The sequence below is a fragment of the Musca autumnalis genome, unplaced genomic scaffold (genome assembly GCF_047663935.1).
Source record: "Musca autumnalis isolate F117 unplaced genomic scaffold, ASM4766393v1 scaffold_2, whole genome shotgun sequence".
Taxonomy (NCBI): Eukaryota; Metazoa; Arthropoda; class Insecta; order Diptera; family Muscidae; genus Musca; species Musca autumnalis.
The window spans coordinates 270444262-270466937 of record NW_027411755.1 but is presented as its reverse complement, the minus strand read 5'-3'; the positions used below and the strand labels follow the sequence as shown (position 1 = coordinate 270466937).

At 34.2% G+C, this 22676-nt stretch overlaps 1 protein-coding gene across 3 annotated transcripts in view; it reads left to right on the top strand.

Annotated features, from left to right (window-relative positions):
* The window catches only part of LOC141392064 (uncharacterized), a 35229-nt gene extending 20534 nt beyond the window's left edge, over window positions 1-14695 (top strand). Inside the window, exons 1-2 of one of the 3 annotated variants that reach the window (XM_073965007.1) lie at window positions 14172-14264; window positions 14330-14695. In XM_073965007.1, the coding sequence (XP_073821108.1) occupies window positions 14263-14264; window positions 14330-14555 (228 nt within the window). In that variant the 5' untranslated portion in view covers window positions 14172-14262 and the 3' untranslated portion in view covers window positions 14556-14695. Of the gene's footprint in view, window positions 1-14171; window positions 14265-14329 lie in introns of those variants that run through there. The other 2 variants (XR_012409774.1, XR_012409775.1) reach the window with 2 other exon arrangements.
* Window positions 14696-22676: the final 7981 nt, after the last annotated feature.

The window sequence follows — 22676 nt, the reverse complement described above, 5'->3', positions numbered from 1 at the left end:
ATGTCAAAACGGTTTTGAAAACATAAATAATTTTCTTATTTTCTTAGCACTACTTCATTTTCTGATTCATGAGTTTGTTTTTTAAGCTTTTGTTTTAAAATAAAAAACATTTTTGGCGTCTACCTTCATACTATTCCCTGAAGATTACCTGATCGATTACCGGTTACTATCTAACAAATCGATAACATTGCTTGAACGTTTTCGATCGAGACTTGTCATGCCGTTTTTTATCGTGTCGAAAACTTATTCACGAGAAAATTCTCGATCGAATCGAATCACTTTGGCAGTTTTGTTGAGATGTGTGTTTCACTTACTACCCGCTTGAGCGTTGGGCTAGTTCGGCATCGGAAACTCGTCGATTCTCAGCGTTACAGTATCTAGTTCCACTTCTGACCCCTCACAGTGCAATCAACTGTAAACTTTAACATGGGGATGTCATAGGAGGTAACTAATTGACACTCTATGCATTACCTGTAGGTGGTATTGTACTAGTTCCAGGTTTACAGTCATATACCAGTTTATTTATAAAAAAAGTGGTGGGAAATAGTCACACAACTGACGCTTCGTCGTTTACTTGGGGATATATAGGTGTTAATTGGTTCCCTTCGCATTACTTATGGGTCAATTGTGAACTAGTACCACTTACCTCTAGTTTAGGACTATTTAAATTGCGACAATTGGAATTGCTAGCGGGTAGAGAGAAGAAGAGGGCGATTTGCATATTTCCGTCGTATTCCTTTTTTATACCAGAACAATATGAATAATATGAACGAAGATATTCATTCCATCAACACTAGCTTCTGTTATTGGATGCTTCATTTATATTAAAGTTATGAAGAAAATGTAAATGTGAATTATTTATACAACTCGTCGTTTAAGTTAAGTTAATTAAGTCGCAACTGACGCCTCCTCGTTTACTTGGGGATAAAAAGGTGACAATTGGTTCCCTTCGCATTACTTAGGGGCCAATATTTGTACTAGTACTGATTAGAACTAGTTCTGGACTACTTAAATTGCGACAATTGGAATTTTCGTCCCCACAGGGTATTTGTAGGTGTCACGCTTAATCTCATATTTGTTGTTTTCAAATTTAAAAACAACAAGTTTAAAGTGGGATGTAGTTAAAATTGATTACTTTAGGAGATAGGAGAGAAGACAAGTTTCGTCCAACGCCACTTGGACTCATCAGTTCTCTTAGTTCTTTGTATTGAAACAAAGGACCCTTCCCTAATTTTATGACGACTCGAGCTGAAGAATAAGTGTTACTGATGAATTCGTTTAAATGTTAATTCAACCGAAACACGTAAAAACTCTCGTAGCCACATATGTAAACCAAATTAACTACTCCCAGGTGTTTCGGTTGAATTCGCATTTAAACGAAGAGCTATCCTGATTCATCGGCTATAACAGTCACAAAATCAAAGGCAGAAATAGAATTGCAAAATCTACTCGATCACAATGTATCCCGCATATTAGACCTCAAGATTGAAGATATAAAAACATGACCGGATTGGATGATTTAGTTTTATTTGGAAAATGGGGATTTGATGGGTCGAGTGGGTACAGTATCGGACAAAACAAGTTTTGTCTTGCTAAAATATGGGATATTTCTTTAAAGTACGCTATTAAAAGTGGACCACCATTATAAGGTACCAAAGCTAATTGTGGGTGGTTTCTTCGGAGTATGAGTATTTTAATGCTGAAAAACTAAACAAAAAGTTGGCTTTTACAAATATTATAGCACTAAAACTAAATTGTATGTGTCAATTGCAAATTTTTTGTCCGATACTGTACATCCAATATAAACAAAGTGCCTAATTGTGATTTAGAAGACAGCTGCTTATTTGTAACTTCGTATGTACCTCTTCAATTAATGACAAATGCACGAATCAAAAATTCTGTGGAAAAATCCTCGTCCATCGTCTACACGATACTGTAAACCAATAAGATTCCAATTTCAAAAAGAAACTACCATACTAGCGAATGAAGAAAAAGAGTATTATTCCAAAAATATTAACGATTTAAAATGTACCGAATATACAATCTTAGAAAGAAAAATATGTGTTGAACATAAGTTGCAACTTGCAATGGTTGACGGAAAAAGTTGCAATTCCTTAAGCAAAACTTCGGCTTCAAATTGTTACATATGTGGAGGGAGCTAAATCCACAGAAATGAATGATTTGGAAACATGTTTGGAAAAAGAAGTCAATACCGAAAATTATGAATGTGGATTGTCTCCCTTGCACGCGTACATACGATTTTTCGAATACCTTTTGCAATTGTCGATTAATAATGATGCCGTGAATTTCGAAGAAGATGAAAATGATATCGATTGCCGAATAGCTATTGACACAATAGAATCAATTGATTTTAACATCTCATCGAACACAATTACTAGCATTTGGTGCTCACACTCTCCAACTGTGTGTAAGCGATCTTCTGAAACAGTCGGCAATAAAAGACAATGTCGATAAGATACGATTCGTGTTAAAAAGCTTAGAATTAAAACTATTTTAAACTTTCCAAGAAGTGAACTCTACAAAAAACGTATCATTGATTGTGCAACAGTGAACTGCAACCGGTGACATTTTTTGATTTGCGGTATGCACAAATGAAAGGGATGCTAATACACACCGCCACTCTCTTGTTTTGCGTTAGAATGTAATCAACACTCTGTTGAGAGTAAATATTGATTCATATTGATTCAATATTTAACGGAGTGTAAGGTCATCAATTTACTGCCTCGTAAAAACAATCGCTTCTTCATTCAATTGTTCGTGTCGACTTCGTTTCGAGTATGCAAAAATATACAATTGGTGAGAAAAAACACATGTGAATAAATCAAAAACGTTTGGTAGTTGATAAAATTCACTGTGGTATGCTGATGCTAACTTATAGGGTTGTTAAGCAATCACATGTGTCTGACCATAACGCACAGCAAACGTTTGCCAAGCATTCTTTTAGTTTGGGTGGTGAATGAAACAACTCGGCAAATCGTAGCCGAAGTACATTTCAGCAATCGTACAGTTTTCATCTTTTTACATTGAAAAGTTTGTGGCTTTGTGTGATTGCTACGGGAATCGTTTTGTTTGTTTCCGTTCATTGCTCATTAGTAGTTTTTAATGTATACATACCCTCCAAACATTTGGAAGTTAAATATACAGTAATGCTTGGTTTACATTTACGAAATCCACTCGATTTCAACTGTCAAATCCATAGGTTAAACGTCAAATGAAATCCAGATGAGATTTCAAAAGTATAGGTACCTGGTTTTTGTGGTGTCAAAGAGAAAATCAGGTAAACGGATTTCGGAAAATATGCTACATACATGTGGTCTATTCCAATTATAATCCACTCGATTTCATCTGTCAAATCCATAGGCTAAACGTCAAATGAAATCCAATGGATTTCAGATAAGATTTAATTTGACGTTTGAGCTATGGAATTGACAGATGAAATCGAGTGGATTTCGTAAATGTAAACTTAGCATAAGAACAGTATGCAACATCATATACCGGACCGAGAGAGAAGGCAGGCTCAAACTAAAGACGTACATGGTAGGCCAAAAATAGTAAATCCAAAATTGTTTTTTTGTTGTTTTTTCTAATCAAAAAAAGTATTTAGAGTAAGTGTAAGCCTTCATTACGAGTGACTAGGTAAAAACTATTGCCCTCCCAGCACAAGATATAGAAACTATTCAGACTTCTTACAAACAACTTTTAACACCATCTTAAGTATTGGGATGACGTTATATTTTCTGATGAGACTAAAATTATGTTTTACTCTCACGATTGGGCATCAAAAAATATTGCGAAACCTCCTTATAGCCGTGGACAACAAAAATTTAATACATACCTTAAAGTTCGGAAAACTGTCAATACGGTATGGGGTTGTATGCCGAGCAATGTCGTTGGTGATATCCAGGTTTTGGAGGAAAGAATGACAGAAGTTTTATTTACATGTTCTAAAACATGATTTAACCAAAAACATCAAGAAATTTGCGCCTGTTGACCCTGAAAATGCAAAAAATTGCAATATAAGTACTACCAAGACAACGACCCCAAACATAAATTTTATATATGTAGGGCTTGGTTGTTATACAACTGCACCAAAGTCATTGTCACCCCAGTCCAAAGCCTAACCCCATCGACAATTCATGGGTATACCTGAAGAAAAAATTCGGGAATAGGCCGCCCAATAACAGGAGGGACTAAAAAATGCATTAAAGAAGAATGGTAAAAATATCATTGGAATACGACATTCCAAAACTTATTTATTAAATTCAGGGACATTTACAAGCTGTTATTGATGCCCAAGGAGGGTATACGAATTATTAGAACCAACTTTTCGAAAAATACAGTGAAAGACTGAAAAGTTGTGAATTTTGCAATTCTTTAGTTGACAGTACAAATAATGAGTAGTTCTCCTTTTTGTTAATTTTAAGAAATTTTTTAGTGAAATTTGGCTACTTTTTTATTTTATGTTATTAATAAACATGTATTAGAACTAAGCTGTTAACAAAAATATGTACATATTAATAATGATATTTATTTATACCAATAAAATGATGTTTTATTTAAAATTGTGTAATACTTTTGGTTTTGCAATAAATAAGTTGACTAACTGTATCTTCTCTCAGCAAATGCGTCTCCTAAAAGTGCCAGAAAACGTGTAAAAAGCGACTGTTGTCATTTTACAAAAACAATTTCATTGAACTATGCTCATCATCTCATTCTAACTTATTTTAAACCTTGTGTAGAATCCCTTGCGTACCTTACTTTAGATAAAAAAACGATTGTTTACATTTATTTATTTTGCACAACATTGAACATATAGAGGCAATTAGTCTATCTTAGGGGTAGTTTACACTATATGCAAATGTCATATGACACGAAATAAAAACATTCCATATCTACCCACGCAGGCAATGTGGAGACGTAGTTTTATTACATTTTTGCTGGTGTGGACGCACAAAGTAAATGGCGTAAGGAAAATCCCCAATATTGCACATATTAGCGACTATATAATGATGGAAAATTTCATGTCATATGACATTTACATATAGTGTAAACTACCCCTTAGTATTACATCAGCTATGTGGCTTAAGGAAAATCCCCAATATTGCACATATTAGCGACTATATAATGATGGAAAATTTCATGTCATATGACATTTACATATAGCGTAAACTACCCCTTAGTATTACATCAGCTATGTGCAGCGCCTATAGTTAGGTGCTTATGTTGCAGAATATTTTGATTTTGGTGTTTCTTTGGAAAAGCCGAAAAGTGAGTATGATTCTCATTCATATGGGAATACTAGACACTTAAAGAGTTCGGTTTTTCGCTAAAAAGGCATAATTTCAAAAACTGAGAAGCCAATTGATAATTCCCTTCGCCGGGATGAAATCATGATATTGGTAGCGATCAGTAAAATTTTGCAACACTGTCAGTTCGTTTTTGAAAAACATTACTCTCTGTAACCCTGCGTTTACACATGACAGGACAGCTGAGTTCATGTATTGATTGTCAAAAACACAAAACTTGCCTGTGCGACGTAGGCGTCCAGACAACCGCAAAAACAGTTGTAAAATTATGAATAAAAATCGTCGATTTCTTTTTGTTTTCCGTTCATATATTTTGTTTCTGTTCATGTTCTTTTGTTTTCAACGTATTTGAATTATCGTCTAACTTCTTTTTCTCGAAAATATCAAAAATTTGTTAACCCGACTGTCTGTGAAAAAGTGATGAACAACTGGAAGACAGCCGACAAATGTATGTATGTGTTAGTAAATCAGAGTTGTATTTGAAGACAAACTGTCTGGTGTAAACGCCTAGTAATAGAGGGTAATAAATGAAGTTGAGCCATTGGGGGAATACTCCAACTCAAGCAATCAAATGAGATTGAATCTTCAACAATAAACAAAACAAACAAAAAACAGCACAGGCACGCGCAGGTGAACTTTGTTAAAAACAAAACTCCAACAACAACCTCATGTGCTATAGTGAACTATACATTATTGTTATGGATATAACATTTCAAATTTACGCTTTACCGGATATCAACATTAAAACCCTTCTCAAGGAGTCCTATAAGATAAGAAAGGATAAACTTTTAGAAAATGAATTGTTTAACGCAGCTGTGTTCTTGGATCCACGAATCAAAGTATGCTTAACCTGCGAACAAAAACAAAGAGCGAAGAACTACATACTATCGTTATGAAAACGCATGAACTCAACAGAAGGTAAGTTTGTTTAAGTAAACCAACACAATGCATATATTTATATCAATCATCTTTTATGTTTCAGAACACAATACAGCAGATCACATGCAGCCAAATCTTTTTCGGATTATCTGCCAATTATAGCTCCTACCACAGAAACTCCGAGTTCATCTAATCTACAAACTTTAGAAGCTGATTTTGCCAATTATGATCGGCAATCAAGATTGCCACTAAATGGAAGAAGTACACTCAATTGTGATAGAATTTAATGGAAACTTTTTTTAATTTGTGTTTATATAATAAAGTTCTTTGTATTCTTGTTTTACACAAATAATAAATGCATTTTATTTATTCTGGATATTTCGCAATAGTTTGCATTTTTACTGCATCTTAAGATTGATTAAAAACACAATCCGAAGAGTGCATTTAAATTCAATCCAAACGACTACATCGAAAGCTGTGATTTGGATCGAAAACGGAGTGCATCCTAGCTGCGCGCTCTCCTGTAAAATTCATAGGAAAAGATGCCCCGCAAAAAATTTTGGAAGTTGTGCATGTGGAGTTATGATTTCACAACATCCTTCGATGTAGTCCACACGGAGTTATGATGGATACAATTTATAAGCAGTTGCTTTAGAGATCCCTACAAAAAATTAATACAAGTGTACAGTACATTTGCCGTTGGAGTACACCCAGCAAAAAGTTTGCATCCGCGGATGCAGTTGAATCACTACAAGTGTACAGTACAAGTGCCGTTGGAGTACATCTTTTTCTATGAATTCACTTATGAATTTTACAAGGGAGGGAGTGACATAGCCATAACGCCATAACCATAGAAAACCAAAACCCAATTGGATTCTTATGGTTATTGCTATGAAATTATGTTCTGTTACTACTAATCGAATACATTGATTTCCATAGGTTTGGTTCAATCAGCTGATTGATATGGCTTTATGGTTATGTCACGTCTAATTCTACCTTTATTCAATGAACCTTGCTGTTTACTTTTTACCATTTTCTTGCAAAAGAGAATAAAAACTCCTTACTATCTGAGAAAGTTCTTGCTGGGAAAGTAACCAGACAGACCTAGTGTCAGCGAAAAATATGTAAATGCGATTATTGACAAACAATCCTTACAACGTACGCGTGTGCAGACACTTTCTATCGTCTATGACACTATTGATTGTTTACATTCATTTATGAAAGTTTTGTTCCAGAACCATGGTACAATAATACAGGTAAAAGCAAGTCCCAGCTGATTAGATTCACCCGTAATACTAGTGTCAAAAACAATATGAAGTTTAATACATGTTGTTCTTTTCGTTAATTGTCAATTAATATTTATATTTTTTACTTTCTGATAAACAAACATAAAACACATATTTTTGAAGTTATATACTTCACGGCTAATACTTACATGCGAACTTCGAATAAATAGATCAGCAGAATCCAACTTTCGAATGGTGTAAGGATGGTGTAAGAGAACAAAAGGCCGTTTAAAATGGTGTGTCAGGAATTTGCGGATACAGGTCAGTGCTATATTTATTCATGGTAAAGTGGGTATTTATGCACGTAAAAATATCTCATTGCAGACAAGTATCTGATGGAATACATTTTGAATGTAATCTCAATATATTGGATGCACTGTGAATTATACGGAATAAGATAATTGCAGAGTATGGTTAACCTTTTATTATGGAACCTCAGCCGTGTTATTTTGGGTAACTATGGCGAAGCAGATTCGTTCAAAATATCCCTAGCATGCCCCTTTTGCTAAGGAAGAGGTACCAGAACAGCAGTTTCGTCTCAGGTGTTGCTGTGGTTGGCATCACGAAAGCAATCCTATGTGGTTGTTGTTTTTAGCTACACAAAACGTCAAGCAATGGATTAAACAGAACATAAGCCCACGTTCAGATTTCGTAAATCTAAACTTACTATAAGCACGTTTAAACTCCCCTTTCGTTACCACTTTTTTATCCTTACACCTGTAGGATGAAAATAGTGAACCCATTTTGCATCTAGGAAATTCAGTCAACAAGTTTATTTTTGATTTTATTTAAAATATATGTACATACATAGAACAAAATATATTTTATATGTACAATATCGAATTGAGATGTTTCATTTGTTTATGCCGTATAAGGACTCAGAAATATAGATGTTTGCTTATCCTGGCAATAACATCGGCAGCATTTCCTATTACAGCAAATATGTTGTTTTCTGCCGTACTGCATCACCATCGGCTTTCTTGATTTGTTTCTAGCGGTTTTTATTCATTAATGTTGATAAATTTCATTATAGGTACATACATATGTTCCCACAACATCCCCGAAGGGACAAGGGAGACTTCTCTCATATCAATGAGTGCACGCCGATTCATATTAGCTCAATGATATGGGACCTACAGTTTATCGCCGAGTCCGAACGGCGTGTCTTACGAGACCACTTGTATAGAAGTTTTTTAAGGCTGAAATACTCAGGAAATGTCGCCAGCATTACTGAGGGGGAATTTTGCCACCGTTGTAAATTTGATGTTGCTTGACCTGGGATTGGAACCGCAGACCTTCTGAGTGCAAGGCGGACGTGCTAACCATTGCACCACGGTGGCCCCAAATTTCATTATGAGTCGTGTATTTTATCTTTTCTTCGCATATAATATATTTGGATTTGGTTAATTGAAAATTGTGATTCAATGTGCCCCATCTGAAATTAACCATGAATTATTAGTAATTCTGGATTTTTAGATGCAGTGATACTTACCACTGTCAAAATTTTTGAAGAAAAGTACCACGTGGAATTATTATTGATGTCAGTTCAATTAGATTCTAATTCATTTATTGAATTTCATTAAACCAATATTTATGAGACTTCAAAGCATATTGATATTTTATATTTTTGTTTACAATATTCAAAAATGAAGTTGACACTAGTATTACGTACAACAACAAATTTCTATGTGGTTGTTGTATCGATTGTTGTACAACAACACTTGCTTTTACCTGTAATAATTGTACCATGTTCCAGAACTAAAAAGTTTCTACAATTTTTACGACTTTTACACATTTTAAACGAAAAACTTCTCTTTAAACAAAAATGGTTCTGAATTACGCTCTCTTTTAAAACTTTTTACTCGACAAATTTGAGCGTGTAAAAATAGTAACATTCGCTATGGCTTAAAGCCTCTATTTAAAAACAAAAGAGTTTTTGTGTTTATTTTGGATAATAAAGCATTCAATATTTCGAACGCCCTCGACGTTCATCCCCCCCCCCCCCCCCCATGCCATTGCTATCGCAAACGATCCGTTTTCGAATGTTTTTCGATAGTTTTGCGGATATTTTGTTCGAGAACGACACACGAGAACGAATTGAAAACGATTCATCCGTCGCTCAGTTTGTGGCAGGAAAACCTTCGAATTCAAATATCGTCAATAATATTATTAGTGAAGGAAAGATGATAGTTTTTACGATAGTGCCGAAAAAGCATTTTTGGCGGACATGACATGTTTAACTTTACCTGACGTCTGTTGATATTTCTGTTATGTACCTTTTCTTCTTTGTAATGTTTGCGATTCGATGCGTGTAACTGTTTATAAACATTGTTGTCTTGCATTTGTATCCTTTTGTGTTTATCATCACTTCTTGTTAATATTATACGTAGCATTTATATCGAAAATATTTGAAAAGAGCAAATGGGAATTTTTTACGAACTACATAATTTTTTTTTAAAACGTAATAAATCCTCATTAAGAAGGTTAACCCTGCAAAAGGTTATAATATAAACATGACCTAAAAGCCAAACTAAACCAACAAAAATAGACAGTCCAAGGGTCACCAAAAACTACATTCGGCAAAATTGAAACCTTTGTCAACATACAGGGTTGAACAACATACGTGGGCCAAGGAGTGTAACAGCTCTTAATTTTCAAAAAAAAAAAAAAAAATCGGCTGGTAGGTACGCCGACTTTAACATATGTCCCATTTTTGTTACGTATTTTCCATTTCTCCGTTCCCGAACTATTTCAAAAAACTTGTGTGAGAACAATTTTTTACAGTTCTCTCTTTTACGAGTTTTACTATTAAAAAGTACGGGAACGAAGCTGAAGTGTGCAAACTTGAATTAATATAAACCATTAGTCTACCCGATGCTTATATGACACGGTGGCGCTGTGGTATACATGTTCGCTTTGTACTCTTAATGACCCGGGTTTGATTCCCAGGCCAGACAACATAACATTTTTAAAATTACATAAATAAAACAATTTCTACTAAGAAAAATTCTTTTAAAACATATGTATGTATGTACGTTGGAAAAATAATTATGATAATAAAAAATACAAATTTAAATAATAATAGCAAAGAAAAATAAAAAGCAAAATAAAAAATATTTTTTTCGTCACTACCAATTTGTAGCGATAATATATCTTTCAGGAGACGCTAAATGGACATTCACAGGTAGTGTCTAGGCCGTGGTTTATTTCTTTCCGCGCCGTTAGCCTTTATCGATGAGAATGCGAGCTCGCATTTCGAGTAATGTGCGATTGGAAACAAGTAAAAAAGTATCGGTCGGCTTTGCCGTCAGAGATATACCCTCAGCCTGTGTGGATTGAAATACTTTTTTTCCAAAAAAAGAAATGTATGGGCGTATGAACCGACAGAAATATGGATTGGATTAAAGCTAAAAAATTTGCGGGGGATATCGATAGATAGGGTTTTTGTACCATACTAGCCTACGAAAAGCATAATATCGGGCCACTAGGGAAACCTTCAGTAATAATGTCCAAAGGATCCTCGAACAGACCCTCAACTACAAAAATGTGTTGAACATTTGTATAAGTGGTACCCCAAGTATTGGACCGATAGAACCCACATTTGAACATAAACTAAGCTTGGACAAAAAATTTCGAGATCGAAAATTTGGACCAAATCGGTTGCTACGTTTGCTAGATATTGCGCTTATCATTTTAGCAAATATTTTCAAACATTTGTGGGAGAGGTACGGGAAGCAGTGGACCTATAAGCATTACCATCGAATTTCATATAATATTCGAAGAAATATTACGGCATCCAAAGTGTGGACGAACGCAGTATTCATTTCGAGCTCTACAGCCACTACATATGGTGCCATAGGGTTTTTTTTTACAACTTTCGGGCTGTTTTCTCAAGAAGTATGGACTTGCCCATGAAAAAACGTTTACTGTCGTAATTGAAAAAGAGAAGGCAAGATGCGTCAACAAAAATCAAAGTGATTCGAGAACAGGTCTTAAAGTGAGTTTATTCAAAATTTTGTGTGGGAGGTACCCGAAAGTCTGAACAAAACAAATATTCAACAAATTTAATTTAAATCGCTACATTAGCGATTTTGGTTCTTTAAGGTAGCGTTTGTAGCGATTTTTATTTTTACGCAACATTTTTTATTGTCACCACTTTTAAAGCAAACGAAGAAGAGTATATTGTGCGGCGAGTAAAATATTCATAAATTTAGATGGCAGATCGTGTTCAAAAATATAGAAAAGCATAGGAATAGGATATTTTATTGAAGAAATTGTATAAAACTTGTATGTGCGATTTTTTAAATTTCTCGCTTTCTGTGTAACAATTGATAACTTCTGCACTTTTTACACATTTTAGAAGTGTTTTTTGTCTTATTCAGTGGAGATTTGTGGTGGTTTTAAACACAACTTGTCTGTAGCGATTTTTACTTCGGAAGGGTTGGTATTCCTGATTGGAAATGCTTGCATGGTATATACATATTTATTTACAATTAGGTACACATCATGGTGGAATAATAAGGTGTAACGCCAAAAACAGCTGATCTTCATACGAGTTGTCACATTGCGTTATTGTGAATAAAATCACATACAAAATGTAAACAAGCAATTCACAGTAAAGCATTATTGTGACAAATTTGACGTTTGACATGATTTGATGTAACACCTTCTTATTCCACCATGGTACACATACATATGCAATAATATTATTATTATATTATAGCTTTGTTCCCGCAATTTTTAATAGTAAAACTCGTAAAAGAGAGAAAATTTGTTGTCAAACAAAAGTTTTTTCAAAAAGTTCGGGAACGCAAAAATGGAAAAAACGTCAAAAAAGCTGGATCAAATATCAAAGCCGGCGTACCAGCCATTCAGACGCCGGCATCCATGTTACTATTTTTTACACGCTCAAATTTGTCGAGTAAAAAGTTTTTAAAGCGAGCATGGTATAAGTAGAGGTAGATTTAAATGAAAACAATCTATAGAACCCTTGTTTTTCCTGAATTCCTAAAACGTCAAAATTAGTAAACACAAAAGCAACAAGTGGGTTTGTTTACAATACCATTTTTGAGCATTTTATAAAAAAACGCGAAAAATGAATGAAGTGTCAAGATTTCTCCACATAATCGAGTTGTGGATATGATAAAATGTTTGTTTCAATGCAAAGCTGACGAATTTCTTCCATACACATGTTCTAAAATCAAACTTAAAAATCATTGAATTCGATTGTTTTTAAAATTGTTTGGCATATTATTCAAACAGCACACACACATACACAGACTGTGCATATTGTTTTGACGTTTTAGGAACAGTCGAAAGAAAAAATTTAAATTGACAGAAAGCTTTAGCTAACGTTCCTTATTAAACCATGAAAGAGAGCGTCATTCAGCGCCATTTTTGTTTAAAGAGAAGTGAACATTTTACAACTTTTTTGTGTACGGAAACGGGTTTTCGGGTAAAATGTGTGAAAGTCGTAAACATTAGCTGTGTCTTTTTACGTGATAATTAGTAATAATTATTACTAATGTTGCAAATTTTGACAGTTGTATAAAGGAAAAGTTGCTGAAAAAAATGTTTCAGCAACATTTAGTAAGTAAAAAGACACACCTATTGTAAAAACTTGGAACAGAGCTTGTGCCTATAAGTTCCAATTTACATTAGGGCAGTTTACTTGCGGCAATTGTCAGTTTGTAGGTGAGAGAGGGTGCTGAGAGGCAAAGGGTTACCATATGCCTCACCTCTCTCTCCTACAAAATGACAATTGCCGCAAGTAAACTCGCCCAATGTAAATTGGGACTAACGTAATAATATTGAATATCTATTCTAGTAGGCCTATTCTGTAACAACTTTACCCATTGTTTAGTCCCAATTTACATTGGGCGAGTTTACTTGCGGCAATTGTCATTTTGTAGGAGAGAGAGGTGAGAGGTGAGGTTGCCTCTCAGCACCCTCTCTCACCTACAAACTGACAATTGCCGCAAGTAAACTCGCCTAATGTAAATTGGGACTTACAGCGTGTTTTTGTAAAAAGTTTTTGCCCATTCGTTCGTCGATTTCATGAACGAAGACACAATTTGGTTTTCATAGCGGTTGACGTTTGTATTCGTGTGACAAACAAATGAAAGCTTTTTATTTTCGTAATTTTTTTGGTTTTCGTAACGAAATCAGACGAACTGATATGTCAAAAATAAACGAATGGAAAACACCCATCGTTTTGAATGAAAATTAAATAATTAGAGTAATAAATGGCACAAAACACACGAAAACTGGAAGGGAATGCAATTTTATTTATTTCCATAGAAGCACACGCGAATATGTACATCCGTTTCTTCATATTATCACAATTATTTTTGGCCAAATTTGATTACATTTTCTTTCTTATTTTTTGTTTGTCATCTGTTTATCGGGGTTGCCATCAAGTAACACATTTTACGTGCAGATGCCTATGCAAAATTCACAAAATAAGTATCATGGAAACCCTGAAATATAAAAGCTTTTATGAAATAGACGAAAGCTTTCAGATAAAAACGAATGGTTTGTAAAATTTTACAAGAACCAAATTTTTAACGTATACGTTTTAGTACGAACGGTTCGTGTGACAGGCAAGCATTTTTACAAAAACACCCTGTTACTTTACAACAATTTCATTTGTTTGTTTTGTAGTTGTTACAAAAACAAAAGAAATATTAACAACTTTTCAATCAATAAAAGTTACACAATTCATAGACAGAATAATTCCTAGTACACTGTATCATTAAAACCAGCTAATTATGTATAAAATTGTTTAAAATAACACAATGTTATGTCTCTATTTACCACGAATTCTTATTTTTTCAGGCACTTTCACCATTTAGAAAAACAATTTAAGAATTACTTCACATCAACTTTAAAGATGGCGTCTCCTGCTCTGAAACAAGGGAACCGAGTTAGTCAATCATCAAACTCATCTACATCACGAGTCAGCATGACTACATCGCAAGCTGATGAAAATTTTGTTGAATCAAAATTATTTAGTTGGATGCGTCTTTTCCGCTTTGCTTCCCTCTTGTGTCGGGCTGAATAAAAAAAACAGTGGATGCCAATGGAGGAATTACTTCGCATATTGTAGCCAATAAATAAAACAATAATAGATTAGACAATGTGTCATAATTAGAAATATAGTAGTCAATATTGTTAATGTTAACAATGTTTAGTTGTTACTAATTTTTTTGTTTTTCTTCTTAAAGCTGGTCGGGGTAAATACTTCGTTTATTTGACAGATATTAGATCTGTCAGGTTACCCTAAAATGTGTAAAAATTTGTAGCAATTGTTGCTGGAAGTCGTCTGTTAACACAAACAGTCAGCAAAATAGAGCTATTTTGACAGTTCTTTAACTGAGAGTTTGCAAATTCTTGCGGGACAAATTTCTTCTAGCAAGCAGTGGCAACTCTTCTTCTTCCTGAAAACAATCAATTATCTGTTTTTAATTTTTCGTTGATTTATGTTTGTGAAAATTAAAAACAATTTTATTGTGCAAATAGCAAGAAGCATAATTGTATTGTTTTCTTGGAAAACAAAGTTGCAAAGTGGAACATATGTATCTTTATGGGTCATTTTCTTTTTTTTTTTTAATAAAATACAACATTTTTGCTTCCTTTGGTTCCTTCTATGGTGGAATAAGAAGGTGTTATGTTTGGTTTACATTTACGAAATCCACTCGATTTCAACTGTCAAATCCATAGGTTAAACGTCAAATGAAATCCAGATGAGATTTCATTTGACGTTTGAGCTATGGAATTGACAGTTGAAATCGAGTGGATTTCGTAAATGTAAACCAAACATAACACCTTCTTATTCCACCATAGAAGGAACCAAAGGAAGCAAAAATGTTGTATTTTATTAAAAAAAATTTTTTCTTGTAAGAATTTGCAAGTTTGATTAGCTGATTTAAATTCGAATGTTTTGTGGCTTCTGGCAAAAACATACACAAACGTTTGGCTATTAAAATAAATAGATATAAAAAAGGGGAAAAAATTATTAAATAAATGATGGAGAACGATAATGTAAGTAAAATAACTTATTTTGTAGTTTGTGGTGACTATTTTTTTTATTTTAAAGGTATCAAATTCCATCCATGGAGTATGTTTTATATTTGTGCATTGGAAAGGGAATTATAAGGGCATCGTCACATAAGAGGCAGAAATGATTTCAGCCTTATGTACCGAGGCCAGGACCACAACGAACAGCATTGGTATACATTTCCCAAGGATCCCAAATGTTGAGCTTTTGTGGCGGAGGTACCATAATCGACCTATATGGACCATTTTAGAAGTTAAACGAAATTTGGACAAAATATTAGGAGATCAAAAGTGTGGACTAAATTGGTTGCCGATCAGTTCGAGAGTTGTCGTGCTCTCCAGCCACTACGTATGGTGTCATAGAGGTTTTTACAACTTTCGGGCTGTTTTCTCAAGAAGTATGGGCTTGCCCCTGAAAAAAATTTTACCATCGTAATTGAGGCAGCGAATGCAAGTTGCTTCAATAAATATCAAAGTGATTCGAGAGCAGGTCTTAAAGTGACCTTATCCGAAATTTTGTGTGGGAGGTACCCGAAGGAGTGGACAAATATGGTTCATATTCGAACCTGATCTGTATCTGGTAGATATATTAGGACCAAATCAAGAGTTATCGTGCGCATAATTTTTTCGAACATTTCTGAACTTTTGTGGGGAAGGTACCTGAAGGAAATGGAAAATAAACAAGTAAGAAAGTATCAGTCAGCTGTAGGTTTTTTAGCTGTTGGGAAAATTTTCCAGGATGGAAAGGGCCGCAAAAAACTACATGTTGCAACAAAATTCAGAATGATCCAAGACGAGTGCGTTTTTCCAAACTTTGGGACCTAATACAAATCTGTAGGAAATATTTTTTTCTTTATTAGTCTATGGATATTTTCCTTACAGACTATATAATTAAACATGTTGTACTTAATTTTCTGAATTTAAATATATTACAATTTTACTTTTCAATTTACAAAGTTTGAGCTAAATCTATTTCTCTCTTAAAGTGTTATTTTACACATTTGCCAGTTTAGGTGGTGCCGGTAGGATTTTCTGGACTTTTTTGGGTCATTATCTCAGGAAGTATGGACTTGCCCACGAAAAAAAAAAATATAACGTCGTAACAGGGGCCGCAACCTGCTGCATCACAAATTATTAAGATCAGAGAGGAGGTACCCAAATGAGTGACCGATATAGTCCATATTAGAACCCGATCTATGCCTGAAACTAATATTACCAATAGCAAAGTTTGACTCAATTCGGTTACTCCCTTTTAGAGTTATCATGCCTACAATCTTGGCGAAACATTTTGAACCTTTGTGGGGGAGGTACCGGAAGGAGTGGACCGATATGGTCTATCTTCGAACTTAAACTAAGTTTGGACAAAATATTGAAAGACCCAAAATTTTAACCAAATATGTTGATCCGTTCGAGAGTTATCGTGCGCTCCAACTATGACACATGGTATTATATGGGTTGTTTGCAGTTTTTGTGCTGATTTCTGAGGAAGTATGGACTTGCTCCTCAAAAAAATTATATCGTCGTAATAAGTTCGAATATGGTCCATCTTCGAACTTAAATCAAATCTGGACAAAATATTTCGATACCCAAAATTTGAACCGAATCGATTGATCCGTTCGAGAGTTATCGTGCGCACCAGCCAGTCAGACAGACGGACGGACATTGCTAGATCGACTCAAAATTGTCTGAAACGGATATCGTATAAACATACTTGGGGTCTAAAACCATTATTTCGATGAGGCACATTTTTGGTCGTATCAAAGTGTAAATACCCTCTTTAGCCTAAAGACTGAGGGTATAAAAAATGGAAAATAAAAAAAAATGGTAGACACCTTCAATGGTTAAATTTAATCTTTTCCGCCAACTTCTTATTGTTTGTCAAATCAGCTGACTTCTTGCAAGATTTTGCAAATTGCTGTTCGATAACAATCTACAAATTTGTTGCTTCGAGAGAGTAAAATTGATGGAGAGAGGTTACTGAGAACTTGCTGAGTGCTTGCAAGTACTTTTCACTTGCGAAGTTATCGTACACACCTAATGCATTACTGTGAATTGCTTGTTTACATTTAGAATTGTACAATATAGTTCATTTGAAAGATTTAGTTCAATAGTTCAGCTCTTTTAACTGAACTAGTTCAGTAATCTAGTTCATAGTTCACTATCCAGTTCAATCATTCGGATGAGAATCGTTCACGGGCTCTTAATAGTTCGCTTGATGAAAACACATGCGTACACCAAATAGGAACAAACATTAGAATAGTTTTACTAAACTAAAAAAATACTACATTTAAATATTTTTATTCCATTCGTAAAGAAAGATTGAGTTTGCATTAAATTTAGAAAAAACGTCCTTCGGAAAAAAATTGTAATTAGAATTTCGTTTAAGTGGCTGGCAAAAAATCTTATGTTGCGTGTGTTTAGAAATTATTACTGCGAAAAAACAAACTTTGTGTATGTATGTTTCTTTTTTTATTTTTCATTTTATCTATCCAAAACAAGGCATATTGGATTTGATATATTAGGATATGTTATGTCAAAAATGTTCTTTATGTAGAAATTACTATCATTACAATGGGGGTTGATACTTCACATTGATCCAAAACATAAACAAAACTCATTACATTACGAAGACATCACTTAGAGGTAGTTTACACTATCTATCAATGTCATATGACACGAAATAAAAACATTCCATATCTACCCACGGAGACAATGTGGAGACGTAATTTTATTATATTTTTGTTGGGGTGGACGCACAGAATAAATGGCGTAAGGAAAATCTCCAATATTCCACATATTATGGGTACTTTACACGATATGTTTTTTGCATATGAGTTGCCACTTCTCCCATACAAAATGTATATGCAAAGTGACAACTCATATGTAAAAAACATATCGTGTAAAGTACCCATTAGTGAATATTTGACGATGGAAAATTTCATGTCATATGACATTTCATATAATGTAAACTACCCCTTAGCACAGAAGGCGGCGTCACTTTATTCATACCCAGCAAAATAAATTGGAAGTAGTGCAATGTAGACTAGTTCTTTCACGGCATGTTTTAATGCAGTTCAAACGGAGTCGTGAAAAAGGCACTCCATTCCTCACACTTTAACCGCATTTGGATGCAATCCAAAGAATCACATCCATTTGTCACATTTTAACAACATCCGGAGGCAGTTCAACGGAGTCGTGAAAAAGGCACTCCAATTCCTCACAATTTAACAGCATCCGGATGCAGTGCAAACGGAGTCGTGAAAAAGGCACTCCGTTCACTACATTTTATTAGCAGTTGTTAGAGATCCCTACATGTACATAAATCAGTTTGTACATCTCTACAGGCAGCGGAATACATTTCCAAAAAGAGATAATCGTGTTAACATTTCCAAACATTTGTTAATACAAACTAAATAATATTTAATTTGTGAACATTTTTCCGGTAACTCACGAGAAGAAAATTTCCCAATGGAGTGCTGTTGGAGTACATGTCGAAATCTTAACTGGTGATGGGAAGACAATATCAAACCCATTTAGCAGATGAAGCAAAAACACTTAAGCTTGGATTAAATGAAGAGCGGAGGAAACACACATGTTTGCGATTGAATTCAATAGAGAATTTCATAATTTGTGTTAATTTAATAAAGTTCTTAATATTTTTGTTTTACACAAATAATAAATGCATTTTATTTTGTTATTCAAAACACGTGCTCTGGACTGCCTCCTATTCTACCCCAAAGGGTCAATTAAAATGCAATGCCAAAGGGTCAATTAAAATGCAGTGCCGGTCCCTCTTTCCGGGGTCACTCCCTTGTAAAAATCATGACTGAAAATGCATAATTTGATGCACTTCCAAATCACTTGTACATATCATTTAACTGCCTCTTTGGAGGCAAACTTTTCGCTGGGTATGTGAATGGCATGCTGAACTAGATTGTGAATCGTTCGTTCGTTGATCTTCTTCGTGAGCTATTGAACTATAATGAACCATGGTAGAATAAGAAAAGGTAGCAGCAATACCCAGCTGACTGAACTGGGTTGTAGTGTTAGTGTCAAATTTCATATGACATTTTATACATTTATTTCTATTTCGATGTACATTAGGGACATACATATACTTTTTGAAAAAAAAAATATATCATTCGGAAAAAACCATTTCCCAGAAAGACTTCTTCATTTCAATGATATGTAACCTCCTCCAAGTTCGAACGATAAGCCGCGCAGTAAATCACCGCTTGTAGCGGCGATACAAAGTTTGTTAATATGTGAGGTATTTTGTTGAAATTTAAAAAAAAAAATAAAGCCCTAATAAACATGTGCTTCTTTGATTTCTAAAACAAAACATTGAAACAGCTTCTCCTTTTTCTATGAATTTCCAGCGACCCCAAACTTTTCTGCAAGAATTCTACTTTCTGCGAGAATTCATGTTTTCCAAAATATTCAACCAAATGTGAAAAATTATTAGTTTTTTAAATTCCAATTTGTTTTTGTTTACAAATACAACTGGCAGTAACGTTACAAACAAAAACAAATTCTTTTGTGGTTGTTGTTCGAGTTGTATTTGTTGTAGTATTAACTTTACCTTATATTTGTTCTACCATGATAATGAACTATATCGACCGATCTAGTTCATACGCTCTTTTCAATGAATCGTTCAATTGAACTAGTTCGTTCATGAGCTATACAATTCTATTTACATTTTGTATGTACCCAGCAAACCAATCGTACCGATATCGCAACGAAATCGGAACAAATTTCGGACGTTACATCCGATATCTGATCCGAAATCGTAACGATATCTTAACGAAAGTAGTATGAAGTGGTTGACATAATTTCGGAACGAAATGTCGGAGCGAAATCGGATCGATTTCGGTCAGAATTCGCAACGAAATCGGAAGAAAATCCTTGGGAAATTCGGAATTCGAATTTTTTCCTCCGAATTTTCGTACAGATTTCTGAAAGATTTCGGAATAATGTCGTATGAAAATCTGAGGCACCTTCCGAACTTTCGTAAAGATTTCTGAACGATTTTGGAATAATTTCGTATGATTATCAAAGGAAAAAATTTTTCTCTGATGCATCTTTTTAATTGATAAATTTTCTTTGTTATGTTTTTTATTGGAATATTATAATTTCAAAGATATCTAATGATTTTCACTGTTATTATCATTTTGTAGTTATAGTAGAACAATGTAAACTTTGTGTACGAATATGTTGAGTCTATCACTACTACTACTACTACACACTAGTATATTTAAAATATTTAAAAATGTATATGCGAATTTTATAACCAACCATTTTGTTTTTCGACAACAAACTAAAATGTTGCTTGTTAGATATATACAAAAGGTGGTTGTTGTGCGAAGGGAAATTTGTTTCCGACATATCGATCCGAATTCGTAACGAAATCGGAAGAAAAACATTAGCAAATTCGAAGGGAAATTTACTTCCGACATTTTCTCCGAAATTGAAACGAAATCTGAACGAATTCCCCTACGAAAAATCGTATAGAAATCGATACGAAATCTGAACGATTTTTCTTCCGAAATTGTTCCGATATGTCGGACATCCGACATTTGGTTTGCTGGGAAAACAAAAATACTCAAACGATGACAAAAATGAAAAGAAATGGTTAAAAAACTTGCAAAAATTATGTTTTTTGTTTTTGGAATTAATTTAAGTTATTTGATACACATTTGTGTTGTGAAATTCCTATTTTTCTGAATAAATATATTGTGTGCGTGTGTTTGTGTTATTGTTAAGTGTGTATGTGCGATTGTGTGCGTAAGCAAATGACGCAAAAAAACAGATGTAAATACACTTCATTTGATTCTAGGATTTCGTAAAACGAAATCATTTAATATGCATATGTAAATTGGACTTAAAATTGGTGGAGAGAGGTTACTAGGAACTTGCTGAGTGCTTGCAAGTACTTTTCACTTGAGAAGTTATCGTGCACACCTAATGTGTATTCTATTACTCAAAATTTATACAAATTATTACTGGTTGTTGTTCGTTTACTCCACAGTACAATGCAAAAGACCCTAGCCGATAATGATTTGATTTGATTATGATGATTTTGTAATAGACACTATTTATTGGTCTGTTCTAGAGCTGGCAAACCATCGATATTCCCAACATTAGATATTTTCGATATAATAGTTTAAAATATCGATTACTATCGATAATATCGGTTAGCTGTCAACACCATTAATGTGGAGATGAAAATGGCGGAAATGTCAATGCTTTTCTTGACATTTTGCACAAGTAGTTCACAGAAATGCAAAGGAGAATAACAAATTGCTTTTATCTTATAAAAATATTAAAAAAATACATTTTACCTTTCCAAAAAATATGTACGTGTGACTACGGGCTTATTTTCTCACACACACAAAACCGAAAAGCAGCGAAATTTCTATTTATTTTAATGAGTTTTGGGTTGGGGGGTTTTTGTTCCGATAATATCGATAGGCAAAACTATCTATCGATATTTAATTTTTAAAAAACAATCGATTTTATCGATAGTGCCATCGATTTTTTGCCAGCTCTAGTCTGTTCCTTTACTTTTGAAAATGGTAAAAGCGGCAAAAGTAGCAAAAGTTGTAAACTGCCCCCATATGAATTGCATGGTGTCAGAAGTAAAGGAACGCTTTTCGAGTAAAAAGTGGCAAAACTTTAAAGAGCAGTACACATTGTCAGTTTTGAATGTCGATATTTTTCAAGTATCGATAACTGTCCAACCATCCAGCAACCACAACACATTTTGCTGTTGCATGATGAATGATAAAAATGAACGGCCACACTAGCAAGCAACAACAAAGCTGTCATTCAGAACTGACAATGTGTACCCAGCTTAAGATTTTTGCACGTAAAGGAACAGCGCTTATTCTTGCAGGTCCTGGAACAAGCATGTAATCATGACACAATAAGAAGGTAGCAGCAACTGCCGTTTTTGGTAACATAAGATGTCAAAATTTGACATAAATTCAATGCAATTGACACATTATGTTACCATCAGCTGGGCTGATAATGCTACCTTCTTATTGTATCATGCATGTAATGTTTTATTTTCCGTCACATCCGCCGTTAGCAAATCGGCGGCGGCTGAAAATACAAAAAACAGAGG